Source organism: Vigna radiata, chromosome 3 (genome assembly GCF_000741045.1).
Source record: "Vigna radiata var. radiata cultivar VC1973A chromosome 3, Vradiata_ver6, whole genome shotgun sequence".
NCBI lineage: Eukaryota > Viridiplantae > Streptophyta > Magnoliopsida > Fabales > Fabaceae > Vigna > Vigna radiata.
This window is the reverse complement of record NC_028353.1, coordinates 3,782,444-3,802,477: the sequence shown is the minus strand read 5'-3', so window position 1 is coordinate 3,802,477 and position 20,034 is coordinate 3,782,444. Positions and strand designations below refer to the sequence as shown.

At 36.0% G+C, this 20,034-nt stretch overlaps 2 protein-coding genes across 4 annotated transcripts; one reads left to right on the top strand and one right to left on the bottom strand.

Annotated features, from left to right (window-relative positions):
- Window positions 1-1,108: 1,108 nt before the first annotated feature.
- LOC106757787 (receptor-like serine/threonine-protein kinase ALE2) lies at window positions 1,109-7,790 on the bottom strand. 3 transcript variants are annotated; one of them, XM_014640579.2, is made up of 8 exons: window positions 7,138-7,790; window positions 6,021-6,149; window positions 5,845-5,943; window positions 4,107-4,475; window positions 3,766-3,996; window positions 2,745-3,134; window positions 2,411-2,651; window positions 1,109-2,136 (listed from the first exon to the last, which is right to left on the bottom strand). In XM_014640579.2, exons 1-8 carry the CDS (start codon window positions 7,307-7,309, stop codon window positions 1,425-1,427), a joined length of 2,343 nt encoding a protein of 780 aa, XP_014496065.1. In that variant the 5' UTR covers window positions 7,310-7,790; the 3' UTR covers window positions 1,109-1,424. The 3 variants fall into 3 exon arrangements, with proteins under 3 accessions (XP_014496065.1, XP_014496063.1, XP_014496064.1); XM_014640577.2 differs by having other exon boundaries at window positions 3,766-4,029; window positions 7,138-7,789; XM_014640578.2 differs by having other exon boundaries at window positions 3,766-4,029; window positions 6,021-6,134; window positions 7,138-7,788.
- A 6,288-nt stretch (window positions 7,791-14,078) lies between these two features.
- Window positions 14,079-19,794, top strand: LOC106757807 (WD repeat-containing protein 26). Its single transcript, XM_014640606.2, has 4 exons — window positions 14,079-14,989; window positions 16,021-16,122; window positions 18,623-19,258; window positions 19,388-19,794. The coding sequence occupies exons 1-4, from the start codon at window positions 14,336-14,338 to the stop codon at window positions 19,565-19,567; spliced, it is 1,572 nt and encodes a 523-aa protein (XP_014496092.1). The 5' UTR covers window positions 14,079-14,335; the 3' UTR covers window positions 19,568-19,794.
- The last annotated feature ends 240 nt before the right edge of the window (window positions 19,795-20,034 follow it).

The window sequence follows — 20,034 nt, the reverse complement described above, 5'->3', positions numbered from 1 at the left end:
CAGAGATGACAGAGAAAATGTTTGAGTGAGAGTGATGAAGGAGAAAGGATTGAGAGGAATAAAAGATGTGAGTAAGGGTTTAGGATTTCTTTTTTTAGTTTTGAGAATGAAAATTATTAAAATAAGGCAAGTGTTTCTGATTTTTTTTTCAATTGGGGCTAGAGTATGGATGACAGAGAAAAAGTTGGAGTGAAAGAGATGAAAGAAAAAAAGGTTGAGAGGAATGAGAGAGGTGGGTAAGGGTTTAGGGGGTTTCTTTTTTTATTTTTTTTATTTTGAGAATGAAAATTATTAAAATACCCTTAACCTTCAAACTTAGAATTCATGATATAAGGGTATTTTTGTCTACTGAAACCCGGTACACATTGCTAAAATGTACCAACTGAAAAACAGACATACACAAATTAGCAAACCGCGTATATAATATATATATATATATATATATATATATATATATATATATTGTTATAATATTTTGAAACGTTTAACGGCTATAATTAAAACTGTGTAATTAACTGCTATATGAGTAGTTTAAGTTTAGATTGAGAACTGAAAAAAAAAAAACAAAATATCATATTTTGACTTTCAAAAATGATAAATCATTTAATTTTATAAGAATTATCATAAGGAAATTATATCAATGAATTTTAAGATAATTACACAGATAAATTTTAAGAGACTAAGAATTGTGTAAACAAGTTTGTCGATGAATAATTTTAGAAGAAATAAAATAATATAAAAAAATTGTTCCATAAGATAAACTTAACTTTCGTAGAAATTAAAAATCCTATAAAAGAATCTTTACAGATTAACTTTTAGATTTTCTTATTTATTCAACGTTATAATTAGTGAGATTAATAATATGTTATCTTGTATATCCTGGAAGAAACAGAATTGGAGATGATTTGACGTGCAGTGAAAGGGAGATCAAAAGGAGGGGTCTGAGATAAATCATACAATAAAATTGAAGTTCCTACAAAAATAAAAAAATGTAACTTATTGAAAATTAGACGAGAACCTAAATAAAAGAATTCAGAACTTAAATTAGATTATAACATTTTATATTAGAGATACTCCAGTTCAAATTAAATAAACTCTAACATGTAAATTGGAGATACACAAGAGTTCAAATTAAATAGGTATCATTTTGACTACATGGAACGTCCTTTGTGATAGACATGGAAACGAAATGGAAAGACACAATGAGATACAATTCAAGGCATTTACAACACTGTTTAAATTACACTTCCTCCTTGTATAATGAATCAATATTTCAAAATTTGTCAACGTCTCTGTATCTCTCCAACCATAACATGAAAACTGCAGAAATGAGATCCCTAAACTAAATCAGTCACTTAATCATTAGTTCTGATCCCTTTAGAAACTGTACATTTAAAAAACAGTGGAAAATCCCCCAAACCTCTTCAAACCCAGTAACCATCATTCCAATTACGCTTGGAAGAAGGTCCTCCATGCTCACTCCGACTTCCGGTAAATCTATGTAAGGAAAGTTTGTTTCGGACTGTTCTTAAGGGGCCTGATCTATTCCCATGCCTAATTGGTAACGATATCTCATCTCCAATCAAGCTTGATGTTGAAAACGGTCTGTTTTCCATTTCTTCAAGTGGACCAGAACTGTATTCCATAGTGATGAAGGAAGATGCTTGCCCATAAGTTAATCGAGGGGTTAACCCTCCCGCATTCCACCAACTGCTATCAGAAGGGGCAAGGTCACCTCTAAAATCGGACTCCTGAGCAGAGGAATCCTTTTGACTACAACAATCTCCACAAGTCTCATCTGTGTCATTGTATATTAACTTAAGAGCCTGTACAACTTCACCCATAAAAGGTCTCTGTGTAACCTCCGTGTGAACACACATTGAAGCGATTGCAGCAACCTTTGCCATGTCATCAAAGTTGTAACTTCCAGCCAAAGATGGATCCACCAGCTGTTCTAGACCTTCTCTGCTGGTCAACATTGGCCGTGCCCAAGTTACAAGATTCTCCTGTCCCTGAGGTTGAGACATATCCACTGGCTTCCTGCCTGTGAGAAGTTCAAGCAGCACAACACCATAACTATAAACATCACTTTTGACGAGTAAGTGCCCTGTCATTGCATATTCGGGAGCAACATACCTACAAAAATGAACACATAACATAGAAAAGGCATCAAATTAAAGCCTGGAATTTGCAATGAGCCAAAAAAAAAAAACACTGAACCCCAATTTATTAGGCGAAAGAATTATTTAAAGGGGAGATAAATCTCTGCATGGTTAATATGAAGTACGTAGAAAATTAGTGCTTAGCTATAACAATATTTACACTGGAAGAACTTTACAATCTGGCACTAAAAAATGTTTAGGACCGTACTTCATCAAATGCTGTAGACAAACTCTGTTTATACACTCACCCAAAAGTTCCCATCACTCGTGTTGAAATATGATTACTTCCTTCAGTTGCTTCTCTTGCCAATCCAAAATCAGAAACTTTGGGGGTAAAGTCATCTTCTAGTAACACGTTACTAGCTTTAAAGTCTCGATGAATTACACGGGGATTGGAATCTTCGTGAAGATATGCCAATCCTCTTGCAGCTCCTAGGGCAATTTTCATCCGTGCTTCCCAATCTAGCATCCCCTTTATCTTGTCATCACCTATAAGATCATTAACATGCACTTAAATGATTTAACAGATAACACAGAAAACTAGTACATGGGCCGAGCGTTATGAGCTGATGAAAATTCTACCATGCAGATGGGACTCGACACTGCCATTGCGAACAAGTTCATACACCAAGCAACGCCTGCGCCCCTCAATGCATATACCAATCAGTTTCACTAGATTACGGTGATGCAAACGGCTAAGCATCTCAACCTCTGCAATAAATTCACGGTCTCCATTCTGATTATCTCTTGTTAGAAGCTTAACTGCAACTTCAGCCCCATCTTCCAATGTTCCACTATAAACACGTCCAAATCCTCCTTCGCCCAGTATTCGCTTTGAACTAAACTTATCTGTTGCTTTCTCAAGCTCAGAAAGTGAAAATGTTTTAACAGAGAGAATGGAAGTAGCCATTGTGGACATAAGTGACACTGATGTTGAGCTAGTAATGCTGCTTGACAACATAGACCCCAAGCCTGCGGTGCATGATGCATCAACCCATCTATACTTAAATTTTATGGTACAACTAAAAAAAAAATATAGCTAATAAAATAATAAAATTACTAAAAATTACACAAGAACAAGTAAATACAGCAGATATGTATATCAATCAGTAACCACCAAGTGTAGGGAACATCTCATCCATAGTATGGATTCTGTACACAACAATAATAGAATGAATTTGGTATAACAAACGTAATTTACAGCTGTCCAATTTTCATATAAAAAATTACAACGCACACAGAAGTTAACGCATAAACCAATCTAGTTGATGCGTAGTACAAATGTAACACCAATGAGAAGTGACAGTAGAAATATCTTCCAAGTAAAAGAGATCACCACACTGCAAACTCGGTATTGTATAAACATCACAAATTTACTTGCCCAAAATAGAGCTTAACAAATATAATTGTTTTCACATACAAGAGTAGCATGGAAAATAAGAAAAAGAAACTAAAAAAGCAGCCACAGTCAATCAGAGAAAAATTATTCAGGCAAAAGGCATAGTTCTGTCAACAATAAATGATTAATGACCAAACAAAATGATCTGCCAATTTAAACATCATAAAATTATATTTAAATGTGAAAATATTTTCAGAAGTATACCTGATCTCTTGTTCAAAGATGATGTGAATGCAGGGCCAACAGCATTCGATGGTCTCCTACTCTTCTTCCATTTCAAAATAATTGAAAACGCTCCCACTAAAACCAGCAAGAGTACAAAGGAAGATAAAGCAATGATGATTATGGTTCTGACATTCATTTTCTGGTTTCTGCCGACAAAGTTGGCACTGACCGGAAGAATGCCCTGAACACTTTGACTGGGACCACTCCCAACTAAAGATCCATATGGAGGTGAAGATGGCATTCCTGATACCAACAGCTTTAGACTCAAACAGAAACAAGATACAAGTAAAGTAAAATGTTATGAAGAGAAACACAACTACCTGAATAAGTAATGTACACAACAGCATAATCACCAAAAAGGCTCCTATTTAGAGGAACCTTCTTGTGCCAAAACCTCTCATATGTCAAAGCTGCGGTTGTATTGTCAAATTTCTCTCCCAGCGGAACCAAATTAATATCAACAACAGTTCTTCCCTGATTTTGAGTGTCAGCAGTGGCACCCATTATCTTCACCTGACTCTGCTCTAGATACGTGCCTAACGCAATTTCATTCTCTAACTCAGTCATTACTGGAAAAACGGCATAAGGTGCTACGTCCAGTGTCAGTCGAACCTTCATGGGAAATACACAACCACAAGGTGAACCAAAGGGAGTTGATGTAAGTGGTTCAGTGCAGATTTGGTCACAAGCTGCCAAAGTTTTCAGTATAAATGAGTATATAGTATGAGACACTAATTGGGAAATCCAAAAACATCAAACCTTAATTTTGAAATCCAATCAATAAGTGAAAGGATTTATTTTAACAGAAATCACTAATTTGACTTTGCACAGAAAACGAATATTTAGGCCTATGGTATTACTTAAATCATTAAACCATTCTTTAATTTATGAGACACCCAGAAAGCTTCAAAAAAATCAAGAGGCAAACACTGTAAAATAAATAAAATTTTCAGAAAGTTAGATGTGTTTATCTAAGAAAGAGAACTGATCCAGTAAGAATCTCCTTCCAAATATTATGTTCTAGACATCATTTTTAAGAGACAAACTGGACCAACGCAATCCGTTTAAGCCCCTCCTACTAATGGAGCCCTTCAAAAAGAGGACAGGGCAGGATGGCCAACTATGACTAGGCGTGACAGGTCAGCCCATTAGTTTCTTTAATTGGTTTTTTTTATTTTTTAAATATATATATATATATTGAAAAACACACTTAATCATGTAATATTTTCTATGTTTTTAATTGGTTAATTAAGGTCTCTAATAGAATAAATTAAGAGGATTATATCCTTTACATATTAAATTACTATTATAATTAATAATTGGAACTTCATTTGTAAGTTATAATTTAAACTATAATATTATTGAATATTCATATCCTTCAAATAATACAAATATAAAAAATTTTAATCCTTTAAACTATATTTTTATTTAAATTTTTATACAAAAAGGGGCTGGCAGGACAGCCTACCACACCCCGTCCTGCCTCTGGCCCACCAGTCAAAGTGGCTGACAGGTTCAAAATGTAAACCTTCCCCGACAGATTAGAGGACTGGCAGCTCAACCGACTTTGTCACCCCTAGTCTTAACATTCTTTACATACACCAAAAACACTGAGAAAGCAACATAACTATAGAATTTGGATTACTACATAATGAAGAATCACTTCTGTTGATCATCTTATTCCACTAAATAAAGAGTTCAGAAAAGAGAAAAAAATATACATAATAACTACAAAAGTGTAAAGAACAATAGTTGATTAAATATTATAAATAAAGTAGTGTTTTGCCAAACTTTTTTTTTCTCTTCTTAAAATCTCCTCCGATATACTTTTTTGCTTTAACCTTTATTAAGAAAATATACTTTAATATTAGAGATTCCCCAGAATTCTTTTTAGCAATCTTGTTTTGCTTTAACCTTTATTAAGAAAATATACTTTAATATTAGAGCTTCTCTTTTTAAGGAAAAGAGAAGGCCACCACTGCAGAGGTGGGGATATTACCATATAACTATTTCTGCCCTCAAAAGTGTAGCGGGAAGGGGGAATGACTGAAAAGCTACCTTGGTCTTTTGAAGGGGGTGGAGCCACTACATAAGGTCTCATGTTGTGATGGTGCCGGTGATGATAATGATGTCTCTGTCTTGGAGTCATGTAAGGACCTAAAATAAAAGAATATTAGCCCTTATACACAGCTAATTTATATTTACAACAAGAAGCTATTGATAAAATAATATACCTTGATGATTTGGAGATGGAATGGGTGCAGAAGAAGGTCCAAAAGAAGGTTTAGCAAACCACATTTTAGCTTGTTCTGATGAAGCAAACGACACACTCAAAGAAAACGACTTCACTGCATGCAAAGAACCTATTACGTCATACATAACACTAATAATTATGACTGATAATTTTTTCATTAATAGCAGAAAGTGAGATCATGAGTTTGAAGTATGTTTCCTAGGAAAACAATTGATTTGTGGACTTTCTAGCTAAATGAGGGGCTCAAAATGACGAAACCTGCAGAATTTGGGTATGAGAGGATGTTTTCCATTGATTTTGCTGGTTGCAGTTACATTAGGATTAGTTTTCTTTCTCTTACCATTTGTACCACCAATACAATCCAATCCAACATATACTGGAGCATAAACACACATAAATATCACATTGGATTCATACTGACAGAAGATTAACAATCAAAAAGGGAAATATTTTTTACAGTATTCTCCTCCAAGACTTCAGCCAATACCCAAGTATACTTAGAATGATATGAGATGCTAAGAGGAAACAATGATATGTCACATGTACAGAATGAATGAAAAATAATTCGAGCTTCTCTCTCATGCCAAAACAAACTTATACACTTAACTTTCATAGAAACTATCCGATTTCACTTTTCCAAATGTTAGAAGCTCAATTTACTTCATTTTCTTATTTTCTTCTCCTATGTAAAAGTGTATTGAAACAAAGCCTAAATTAGTAACTAATTTAGCTCAATAAAACAACCAACTAACTAAAATTCAAACAACACAGCAGAGCTATAACATTCAAGAATTCAGTTACCCCCATACTAAAACAAGCAAAAATGTATAAATCCAGTTTCAAGTTTAGTGACATTGAACCTGGTAGGGTACTGCTACATATTAACTACCAGTCAGCCCAGAGAAAACATTAACATCTAGTCAACAAAGCACTAGCAAAGAAGAAAAAAAAGTAACAGTAGCACAGAATTAGAGCTAAAGAACCAAATAAGACAAACTCCTTAACTTAATCACTCCACACTTACTTGTATTTTAACTGGTACGGTTTACAGTAAAAAATTAAGAGAGTGAAAGAGGAAAAAAGTGAAAGCAAAGTACCTTGGGAAGAGGAAAGCAAGTTGAGAAAAGCAAAGAGGAAGACGACCGACACCGGCATTCTCTCTAGCCGCAGTCGACACCAGCGTTGAGCATCATCAGGAAGAGAAAGAAAGGTGAGAGAGAGAGAGGCAAACGGCGAGATTCCGGTAGGGCGTCCGGCAACGACAGTCATGACAGATACGGCAGCAGGAAGCCGAACCGCGAGGGAGAGAACACATAGCTTGAAAAAACGCAAAACGTGACACTCAAAACCCTAGGAGAGAGAAGACAATGCAGGAGAATGTGTTTCCGGATCCATGAAATGCGGTGGAAGATCTAGCCGAGGAAAGCGGTGTGCATGCGGAAAGTCAGAGAGAGGAAGAGATCTCGAGAAAGGATTTGGAAACGAAAGAGGAAGAGAAGGAGGTGAGTGGAGAATGGAAGAGGAAGAAGGGTGGGGTGGGGGAGTTGAGAGCTTTTAATGCTGGTGGGAGTGTTGTTGACAGTGATACACTGAGTGATGATGCATTCAGTTTTTGAGTTGTGCAAACTTCATCATTCATTCACACACACTCTCTTTGGCGTGCCTCAGACAAAAGGCTTATTAACTAAACGACACTTCCCTCCTCGTTTCATTCGCTTCTCCAATGTCCATTCCTCTTCTCAAAACGCGCCATTGGGGAACATCTCTTCGTGGTGGGACTCTCCTAGTCGCATACCATATAATAATAATAATATATTACCTTGCTTTTATATTTATTTTACATTTAATTTAAAATAAAAATTAGGTAGGGTTTATAAAATGTTGTCTTGATAACTTTGTGGTGACAATCTTAATGTTACAAAAAGAAAGAGTGTCTTACTCGTGCTAATGTTTGTGAATTGATGAAAAAAATAAAGTTTTACTTGTTTTTCTGATTTCATTTGCTATGGAACCCTTCTTTTCTTTTCCTGACTATGACTCTTCACACGTGTCAAAAGGGGAATCTTCGATTTCAAAATCCAAAACTAATAATACTTAGAGGAGTTTGAAAATTCTATCAGAATTCATTATTTATAGTCTAAAATTAGATCTAATGATATTCTACTCCTTCAGGATAGTTCAGTATATGTTATAACTTACAATAGCAACTCATTTATAAGTCACTTTATTGGAACAAATCAATACTATTGTGTATTTTTAAATAAACATAAAAAAAATATGTTATAACTTTTTTTTTATTTCGATAAAATAAATTTAATATATGTAAGTCTTTAAAAATTAAATATGTAACCTACTGAATTTTCAATCGAGGTTCTAAATGTTTTTGTAAAATGTTGCCAGAATATAAAAGCACGATACAACTAGTTGCATTACAATAAAACCAAGTTACTTTGGATATTTAAAGGATTTCCTATATGATTAAATTTCATATATAATTATTACTAAGACATAAAAAGATACCGTTAAACATAAGTTTAAATATTAATGGATTTATGTTGTGTTTTGATTTGTGAAAGACCTGGTTTCTTGTAAAGCTTGTTAAATGAACAACTTAACATTAAGTTATATTATTTTAATTAACCGTATGGTTCTCTTTACTAAAATTGTGAGTTTAATTGAGTTTTAAGTATAGTTAGTACAGCTTATTTAGTTTTTTAAGTGAATAATAAATATGTTTTTATTGTGTAATATTTTATATCAATGTGGCTGTTAAGAATGATGTAATTACATGTGACCTAACTCCTACACAATTTTTTTCTGGTCTCCCTTTTGCATGTCTCCTTTCAATCCAAGTCTCCTTAGGTTGGTCGTTCTCTTCTCGATTCATCTCTTCTTCAGTCTAAGTACTGTCTGGGAGGATATCTATCAAAGGTTCTTTGATGCTAAAGTCAGTGATTGTCCGCTCGGTAATCTGAGAGATGTAATAAATGTGCAATTGATGAACCTCATTGTCTCTTACATTTGACCTGTATTTATAGTGTTGGTTATGGGCCGTGAATTAGGAAAGTCTTAATCAGGACTCAATCACAGCCCAATAACTCTTAATCTGTTTTACCTTAATCATGTTCAATAGCTCGTTTGTTATGACCGTTCAGTCTCATTGTTGCACGAAAACCGCCCATCCTACCCATTCGGGGTGTCCCAGTACATTAGGTCGCCCAAGCCTTAGATAATTGATTGTCGTTGGGTTTAAAAGTGGACTAGGGCTGGCAGCGTTCCTTTTGAAGTTGGTTTAGGTGGGAAAACACGTGTGATGCCATACTAGGCCAACAGCCTCGGGTAGTGGGACCGTCACTTAATATGGGCCTTTGATCGTGCCAGTCTCCAACAGTTGAGATGCACTGGCAGATTCAATTTTTTTTATATAAATAGGGGTGTGTGGCACTATCATTTTCACCCTTAATTCCTTCTTCCTTCCTTACCGTTCGACATAGTGTTCCTTTAACAAGGTAATAAATGGCTACTGTTCAGTTATCCTCTTCAAATGACTTTGCGGGCAGAGACGGCAGGGACTCGTCTAACAGCAGTGGGGCCACCTCTCCTAGTTCAGTATCGTCCTCCTACTTGGAGAGGACGGATCAGGGGGGATCTCCAGGTTCACTTGTGTATAGCGGCGACCGAATAATAAATGGGGTATCGTTGTTCCTTCTTCAGGGCGGGGTTGAAGTGGACGTTGTGAGGGTGGAACCTGTGGGCAGTTGGCCGGTTATTGGTGGGTATGGGTGGGCCTCGCATGATGTAGGCTCCTATGAGTCCGAGTACAAGACTCGAGAAGACCTGTTGGAATGGGTCGATCACTCTCTCTTGGCTCAAGATGAGGAGGACGCCCGTTTGATCCGCCTGGGTGTCAACTGTCCCAATGAGTGAGTCTTTCATGGAAAGGGGGCCAACACGGAGGATTTTTTTTCTTTGTATATACGTATTTATTCAACCAGATGTTCGTATGTGTGCCTTTCACCGCATTCCAACCGGTCGTGCTCCAAAGGCTGAACGCTGCCCCCTCCCAATTGCACCCGAACAGGTGGGCCTGTGTACAAGCTTTTTGGTCATGTGTTCGACCTTGGCGATCATCCCGACAGTCTTCATCTTTTTCCACTGTTATCATGTCCGGCCGCTCGCCAAACAAGGTTGGGTGTCCCTAACTCCTTTTAGGATTGTTGCCTTTTTAAGCCCTACTTTGAGTCTTTCAAAAACTTCAAAAAGAGGTATTTCAAAATAATCATAAAGGAGGTCGGTCGTTCCCAGTTCCACGACACGACGGGTGATCCCTTGTTCCCCTTTTATTGGATGAGGGATCTAACGAGAAAACAAATCCCATACCGATCGACGTTATGACCCCCATCAAGATTGAGCTCGTCAAGACTATAAATAACTTGTCCTGCCGCCTTCACACACGCCAATTGGTTGAGTGCCTTAGCCATGAGGATTTCGATCAAATGGCGTTCGGTATGACATTTTTCATTATTTGCATGTTATTTTGATATTAACTTAGCTAAATTTGTGTTTTCTTTGCAGATATCATATCTTTATTGGTGCCTTGCAACACCAGCTATGTCCCAGATTCCAAGAAAAGGGACCCTCGCTCAACCAGATCCAGTCGTGTGACGACCGTCACGCAGTCGCGGACAGTGATGAAACCGATCGTTAAGCCATCGCGGAGGAGATTGCCCAACCGACTTCCGTGGTGAATCTAAAGTCTTTGGGTGTTGTTGTTGTTGCTGCTGTTGTACCAGTTGACCCTTCCTCCTAAAAAAAACGAAAGTTTAAGGATGGAGAGAAGTCTTCTTCAAAGAAGAGCCGCCAGGAGGGTAATGTTCCTTGTCCAATACCAAGCGGTCTATTCGACCTAGCGTTTGATGTAGATGATCAGGTTGACTTCCGCATGAGCTCGTCCCAGTGGGCTGCGGTGGAACCGATGTCCGAGGTGGACATTACCAATGCCGCTTTGGAGTTCACGACTCGCGGAGCTATGTTGATTTGGTATCTTCGCCAGTTCGCCGATTGGCGGGGGGACGAGGACATCTAGGACGAGTTGGGCGCTGAGAATAAGACCATTGAAGACCTCAGCCTTCAGCTGGAAGCTCTTACTCTTGAACATTCTGAGTGCGAGAAGAACCAAGCGGCCTTGAAGAAAAAGTTCGAAGATGCTTGCATAGAGTTGGCGACGGTCGCTCGACAATTAAAGGATGTTCGGGCACGGTACGACAAGGTGGTGGAAGAGAACGGACGGTTGCGGTCGGAGTTACGACAATTTGGTGAAAAAGAAAAATAGCAAAAAAAGGAGTTAGGAGGGTTGCGCACCCAAAGTAATAGGTTGGCCGACAAGGTGTTAAAGGCTAACAAGACGATTGTCGTCTTGAGCACTGATGTTCAAATTGAGCATGAAGAAGGATTCGATAAGGTCCTCCGCCAAGCAGTCTATCTGTTGGGGGCGCACACATTGGCCGCCAACTTTGATATCTCCCAAGATGTCTATGACGGAAAGATGATGCTAGGTCTAGGGTTGTCATCCAAAGATAATGGGGCGACCAATGATGGGGCGACAAACGATGGGGCAGCCGACGAGGAAGGTCTCGTGGACGAGGAAGATGCTGTTGATGATAACTAGCTGATAGCCATACAGAGGGTGGATCATTTTTTGTTTTTTGGAATAGTGGTTTTTTGTTTTTTGAAATAATGGTGACCTAGGATTTAACATAGGTATTCTCCCAGTGGTCGGTCGCTCACATTTGATGTATATCCCTTCATCTTTTTGGAATATGAATTTCATTCTATTTTTGTGTTAATGATGCTTAGTTAAAAAAAGTCGAAGTTGCGTTACAACTAATCGAATCGGGCAGAAATATTTTTTCATCGTCCGATTTTTGTAAAAACTATGGCGGTCGTGGCTCTTTTAATGAACTCACTATTCTTCGTTGTTTGAAGTAGGGACCTAGTGACAGTGGTTCTTTGACAAACTCGTCATTCACCACCCTGTTTCTGTTAAGATTTGGGGGTCGTGGCTCTTTTAAAGAACTCACGATTCTTCACTGTTTGCGCCAAAATGTTTTGGTATAAGGTCAAGTCACCTAACTCTTACACAATTTTGTCCTATAGCCGATCGGTCTCCCTTTTGTCCACCTCCTCCTTTCAGTCCAAGTTTCCTTAGGGCGGTCGTTCTCTTCTCGATTCGTCTCTTCCTCAGTCCAAGTGTTGTTCGGGAGGGTACATGCCAAAGGTTCTCTCATGCTAAAGTCATTAATTGTCTGCTCAGTAATATGAGAACTGTAATAAATGTGCAATTAATAAACCTCTATATCTCTTACCTGTATTTATAGTGTTGGTTGTGAGCATTAGATTAAAAAAGCCTTAATCAGGACCTAATCACGACTCAATAACTCTTAATCCATCTTATCTTAATCATATTCGATAGCTCGTCTATTATGACTGTCTATCTCATTGTTGTACGGAAACTGTCCGTCCTACCCGTTAAGAGTGTCCAAATACATTTTCAATCATGTTGAAGTGCATCAAAGTTGTAAGTAATATTCTGATTGAAAATTTAAAAATCATTCCCATGTTGTTTCAATTCCGATCACCTGTGTAAACCATTTTCATACTATCAAATATAACTTTTTAGTAAATTATTAAATCGTCAATATTTTTATTATGTAAGTCATCAAATTCTAAAATCAAATTTTAAATTCATATTTTAAATTCATATATCTTTACTCATCTCAATTTCACCTGGGCACACTGAAAAAAATAACATAATTTTTTTTATTACAATCTGAATTAAATTGGACATGCTCTTGAATGTCAACCATTATATAAGTTATTATCAAGAGTGAACTTTTATATATTTGAGAAAACAATTTTAATAGATAAACTAATGTTTTGACTATATGTACTTATTTATATTTTTTATAATAAATATTCTTTGTTTATGTTTTTGTGAAATTGGGTGTGATTTTCTCATACTTTTAATTATTTAGTTATTTTAATAAAATTGTATATAATAACAAATTATTGATAAAAGATAACATAATTTAGATTTCAAATTTATATTTATTGAAGAAATTACTTGGAAGAAATGTGCCAATTAAAATTATGCACACTCATGTACCTAGGTTAATTTTAATTTTAATTTTATTTTGTCTTGGGATTGAGATCATTATTTAAAAGAAAAAAAAAAACAGTGTAAGGATAATACAGGAAACTGGAGAGACTAAGGTACCACGTGAGGTAACAAATATTTATATTCATTCCTTGTTTAATAAAGAAACATATTAAAAATAGTTTTCAAAACTTGACAAAATTAGGTAAAAAATTTATAAGTTATTTCAGAAAATTAAAGCTATAAAATAATTTATAAACTCTTATTACTTATTTTGATATAACCTGTGCTGTACTATAGAGTTTGAATGCTTTATAAATATATAACAAAGAAAGTGAGGGTGAGAATGATCCAACCTGCTCCATTCAGATTGGTTTAAAGATGGCATTCTAATTAGACCTAATGCATTTGGAAGAGAAATTAGACTTATGTTTTTAGTTATCCCAATATTTGATGCATTTCATTTTCTTAAAACATAGTAGGATTTTTTTTACTAACAAAACAATTTAATTAAGTATATAGCATTTTATAGGACACAATATTATATTTATAATGATATTATTTTCTTTTAAAATATTTGTTGTAAAAATAAGTTTTAAATTAATTGTGGACAGGCAATATTGACATTGATATGTTATGCTATGTTGATGTTAACTAACTTTGTTGAAGATATTACAGTAATGGAAAGATAGAATGAATTTCAAGCCCAATCCAACAAAATGAAAAAAAAATAATTTATATATCTTTAAAAAAATAATATATAAATAATATTGTGTAATTGAACAAAGTCCAAAATATATTAGAGTTATTAAATTAATAAAAGAAATTAAAATACAAAGTAATGAATCCAAACCTTACTGATAAGAAAGAACCACGCGTTCACATCTCCTTGTTTCATTCTAATTTGGGTTTGAAGTTCTACTACTCTTGATACTATTCTTAACTTGGATCTTAATTCTTTTCGCTATATTGTAGACACTCCTAGTTATACACTCTTTTACGTTGCTTCTAGTTTAGAACTGTTTAATCCCTTCCAAGTGTCACTCGTTTGGCATCTAGGGTTTACTCTCTTCGAATTTTTTTCACTAAATTGTTTGCGTTTCGATTTGTTCGGTTTTATTCATGCATCTTATTCGTGTATGGAGAATCCTTGCGAGGTACTCGGTACCGAAGGGTTGATTAGAAGGCATGAATTTGTGAGGATCATAATTCAGTGTCTATATTCATTAGGATACAGTAGCTCTGCCGCTTGTTTGGAATTAGAATCTGGCATTTCGTACAAGTCCAATGAGCTTAAGTTACTTGAATCATTTATATTGAATGGGAATTGGGACGATAGCATTGAGTATCTTAATTCGGTAAAGGATGTGTTGGGGGAAACAAGGGAATCTGCCTTGTTTCTTGTTTCCAGACAGTGTGTTAGGGAGTATTTGAATTGCGGGCAAGATGAGCTAGCTTTGGCGGTGTTAAGGAAACAGGTTTCTGCCTTGGATGTGGACAGGTGCAAAGTTCACAGTCTGGCCATGTGCATGCTCTCATTTAAGGACAGGGAGTTAGCTGTTGTTGATGAAAACGATGTTGTTGTACATGATCTGAGAAGAAAGTTGTTAGCAGATTTGGAAAGTTTGTTGCCTCCTCCTATATCAGTGCCTGAAGCAAGGCTGGAGCGCTTGGTAGAATCTACTGTTACGGCCTGGGTCGATTCGTGTATGTATCATAGTTCGTCGAATCAGATATCGCTTTATGAGGATCATCGCTGCAGCAGGGATCAGATTCCTACTAGAACGACTCAGGTGAGTTGTTACAGCATTGAGTTTGGCGTCTAGATTGATTTATATGTCCTATTCAGTTATTCATCTTGTCTACTGTCATTTGTAGCAGTTCCTCTATTTAAGAAAAAAAATTCTGGAAGATGATGTAATGGGCTTCTTTTGAAGTCCTTTCAGGGTATGTTGCGCTGCTTACTGATCTAAATCAAGAGTCCGTGTTGTTGAAATTGACATATGTGTGTGTGCGACGTGTGCAAGTGTTCTATTTACATCATCTGTTGGCTATGGACTTTTAAGAATCTTTATCTTTTCTGCCTTTATGGTCAGTTTTGGGCTTAGATTATCTTTTGGACTCCCTCTTTAGAAATTATGCAAAAGGTAAAACTATTATACAAAGGAAAGGATGGATACCATGCAGCTGGTCAAGCCAGCTCCCCTTACGAGTTTCAGTTATATATTTTAAAAGGGAAGGAAAAATGCTTATACTATGCTCACTCGAAGCCACCACCCTTTTTCTTGCACCATAATTTGATGGCATTTTCTTTTATATATCTACATGGTTAGATATATAGTCTCCACACCTATCACTGTTCTGTTCTCTCATTTAGTTAGGTCTTTTAATTTCTGTCGTAACTGTTCTGACTCGGCACATCGTATAGCTCACTGCAGACTCTTCTAGAGTATTACACCTCGTATATAAAATACCAGCTGTTGTATATCAAATAATTAGAATACACTTTCACTTTCAGATTTTATATTCTCCCCCTCGAAGATTTTTATACATATTAGGCAGTCATGATACTGGTAACGGTTTTTTGATATATCTAGAACTGGTATGATGAGACTCTGTTTTCCTGATCATCTGATCCCTAATTTGAAGTTTTTTTTTTTTGGGGTATATGGCAAGAGATTGAGTAGGGTAGCAGCTTTTGCATGGCAAAAGAAGATAAATCAGATTTTGAATCATGAACATAAGTTCCAAATTAATCTTTTCTAACATGTGCTATTGCATGCATTACATATTCAATAACAATTTTTTCTTTCTATTGCTGCAGATATTGACTGGACACAAAAATGAAGTTTGGTTTGTTCAATTTTCGAATAATGGGGAGTACCTGGCCTCTTCATCCAATGATTGCACAGCCATCATATGGAAGGTATCGTGCTGTTGTAATCTGATGAAGTATTTCTTTTAGCTTTATAAGATTCATCGAATATTAATTGCTTCTTTGGAAATGCCAATTTGTTTTAGCTCCCAATATGTTCGAGAAAAAAGTGTCAGCAAACTCACCTCTATTTATATTAACTGTAATTTAGGTTCATTTCATGGCAAACCCTCCCTAAATATCATTCAGATTGAGTGGAAAAGAATATATTTATTTATAATATTATTTAAATGGTTGGAGATATGTGTGATTCATCTATTGAGCTTGATGGGTTAGTGCTTTGGAGCTTAGGAATAAAGGAAGGGATAGACTATAGAAGGAAAGGATACGTAGAGTCCATCATCATGACAGGACTTTGGAGTTTATTTAAAGAAGAGAGAATATGTTTCTTGTTTTTGTTTGGTGCTGCTCTATCTTAAGGTACTCACAACTTTGGGCTAGAACAGGTGCTAACATGAATAGGAAATAAATGGATGTCAGGACCTTGTTAGAATCTAATTTAGAAGGATGAAAAGATGGATGCTGTCACCACTGAAATGGATTTTTTTACATTCTTGTCCAGCTCATATATTTATTAGTTCTGGTTACTGGAAGTTTGTTATAAGGCTCCATGAATGTCTTAGTCGTCATTATTATAGGATAGCTAGAAATGAATAATCGATAGAATTATTGTAGAGTATAGAATGCTAGTGTTTTTGTTGATTTTTGCAATCTGGATTAGTGGTATAACTTCAAATTTTGAAATATATATTTTAAGTGTCTTTTTTCTGCAATTGGACAAGGCCGGCCATGGTCAGTGTTGTGAAAACTGCAAATCAGGAAACAACTACATACTAGTGCTTGTATCTGTAAAACTCAGGATCTCATGGATGTGTAGAATTTGGATGATTTTGAAGGGAATATCACGATGTCAGATAAAAGGAATAAAACACTAGTAATCTTCCAATGCTCTTTTTATCCCCATATTGGGTGCAATGTCCTGTATCTTTGGCCCGTGTATAAATCACTGTTACATTTGAGGGTTTGTGGTCTTGATGTGGTGGTTACTGGTAGGTCAGAAAATGTTAATGGAAGAAGATTTGCAAATTCTTTTTGGAGAAGTGAACATCAGTGGGATTGATCCAAATGTCCATTCTGAGTTAACCTTACACTACTAACATTAGGGTGGAACCCTAAGAGTGACATTACCATTATCTTGTTGAATGTAACAGAAATAATCTTGATTGTAGGACCACATAATTTGTTTTTTTCCTGTAGCATTTTCTATATAAGTTTAATATGCTGTTGCTAGAAGCATAGAGTCATGCAGACTGCAAAATGATCAATCCCTGAGAACGTTGCATCTTCAGATATGTTATTCATAAGATAAATAAAAATAGATGGGGATTTGAGGGATTTATTGTGCAGACGTGCCTTTTTATTCTCTCTACCTTGGATGATGTCTTAATCCAAAATTTTATATTTCTTTGTTCATCATATGTCTAGCTTTTATTCTATTGAAAAAATAAGGCTGTCATTTCCCACGCCAAGGAAAAATATTTGCAACCTTCATTTAAATGGTGGGGATTTTTATAAATTTGTTTGACCTTTTCCATTTACAGCTGTAATTGTGGAAAATTAATGAGAAGGAAACTTAAATTGTGTTTGTTCAGATAGAGAATATAAACGAGAATGGAATAGGCCAGTTAAGATCTTATTTATACTAACAAGTTGGCTGGAAAGAGGAGGGGAGTGAGACTAATAGAAAGCCCTAACTAACATGGCTATTTTACTGGTATGAAGCCCGTCCTTATTGCTCATGTTTTGGTGTATGACAATTATTTTAAGAGATGACTGTGCAGATATCAGAATTTGGAGATTTAGCTGTTCGTATTATGTTTGAGATCTCTGACCAATATACATTTTCTATCCTATCTGAAAATTTTCATTTTAGGTCTCTGTTCCACATCTTAAATACCAGAATCCTACTATAAGGTCAGAGTTATATATGTTAGTTAACTGTGAAATTATGCAAGTGGGGTAATGCTGCCCTCAAAATTATCCGGTTTCAACTTCATTTTAAACATTTGACTATGATTACAGTTGACCAATGGACAATACTTGTAGGATGTATATTACACTATTGTGGTTCTTTTCGCCGTGAATAAGTAGGTCATAGTTTCATGGTTATAAAGAATCTAGGTTTATTTCTCCTAACGGAATACAGATTGCCTTGCAAGGACAAATTCATTGGCAGTAAAGCTGTGAAGTTTCTTAGAATATTAACATTCATCTTAGAATATAATTAAATTATATTTATGTTGATTAATTAGAATAATCAATTATTGATTACTAAGCTTGATAGAGGTCAACTTTTTGTAAACTAAGATAGCACTCTAATTGTCTGGAAATTAATTAATCAATACTGGAACATGTGTCTAGCTCGAGAGATCAAATAAAGTACAACTCTGACACGTTCAAACATTTCGAATGTTCTAAAAACTTATGTCAGGTGCTGGAGGATGGGATATTGACACTGAAACACACACTTAATGGTCACCAACATGCTGTATCTTTTGTAGCATGGAGTCCTGATGACACCAAGTTACTAACATGTGGGAACACAGAAGTTTTGAAGCTATGGGATGTTGAAACAGGTACATGCAAGCGCACATTTGGGAATCAAGGCTTTGTTGTCAGCTCTTGCGCCTGGTTTCCCAACTCAAAACAGTTTGCGTGTGGCAGTTCCGATCCTGAAAAGGGAGTCTGCATGTGGGATTGTGATGGAAACGTGATCAAATCATGGAGAGGAATGAGGATGCCCAAGGTTGTAGATCTTGCCGTTACTCCAGACGGTGAGTATCTTATCAGCGTCTTTATGGATAAAGAAATTCGTATTCTGCATATGGGAACAAATGCAGAGCGAGTTATTTCAGAGGAGCACCCAATCACATCCCTTTCAGTCTCAGGAGATAGTAAGTTCTTCATTGTCAATCTCAACAGCCAGGAGATTCATATGTGGGATGTGGATGGGAAATGGGATAAGCCATCCAGGTTTAATGGCCACGAGCAACACAAGTATGTGATAAGGTCATGCTTTGGTGGATTAAACAACACTTTTATCGCCAGTGGTAGTGAAAATTCACAGGTAATCCCCTGTTCTTGTGGGTTTATATAGACATTCCCTATAAACCAATCATCTGTTTTGCAAGGCATTGTTATTGTTTTTTGTTAGTAAACATTCGGTTAAATCACCTTGAAATTTTGTTTAATACAGGTATACATTTGGAACCGTCGGAATCCGACGCCTATAGAGGTTCTATCCGGACATTCCATGACTGTGAACTGTGTGAGCTGGAACCCGAAAATGCCACAAATGCTGGCATCTGCCAGTGATGATTATACGATTCGTATATGGGGACCCAGCTTCCAAAAAAACGAAGGCCAGGTTGAGTAGATTAGATGAGCAGGTTGGATATTAAAATTCCCAGTTTAGTGTAGCGTATTCGTATACTAGTTTTGCTTTTATATTCTTTTCTTCCCCACGCAAAGTCTGTTCAGGTTACAGAGCATGAGTTTGTAAAGTCCTAGTTTACCCATGCAAGAATTTTGGAATTTTGGGCATACATTTCCCATTTGTATATCTCACTTTCCTTCATTTGATATTAAACCCACAATTTGTCAGACAGATCGTGTGCCGAAACTGATGAGTTTAAGTTAAGATTTACTTAGGAAAATGGTAGTGGATTTCGTTCAAAATCAAGAATTTTGAAATAAAACTTTAATGAATAAAGACAGAAAAAAACCTCATCCAGGATCTACAAAGCATGAATATTGATAATAAAAATAATAGAAATTGTGTGTACCCTAACTTCCAAATATAAAACGTTTAAATTCACTAATTTAAGGGATAAATATGTTTTT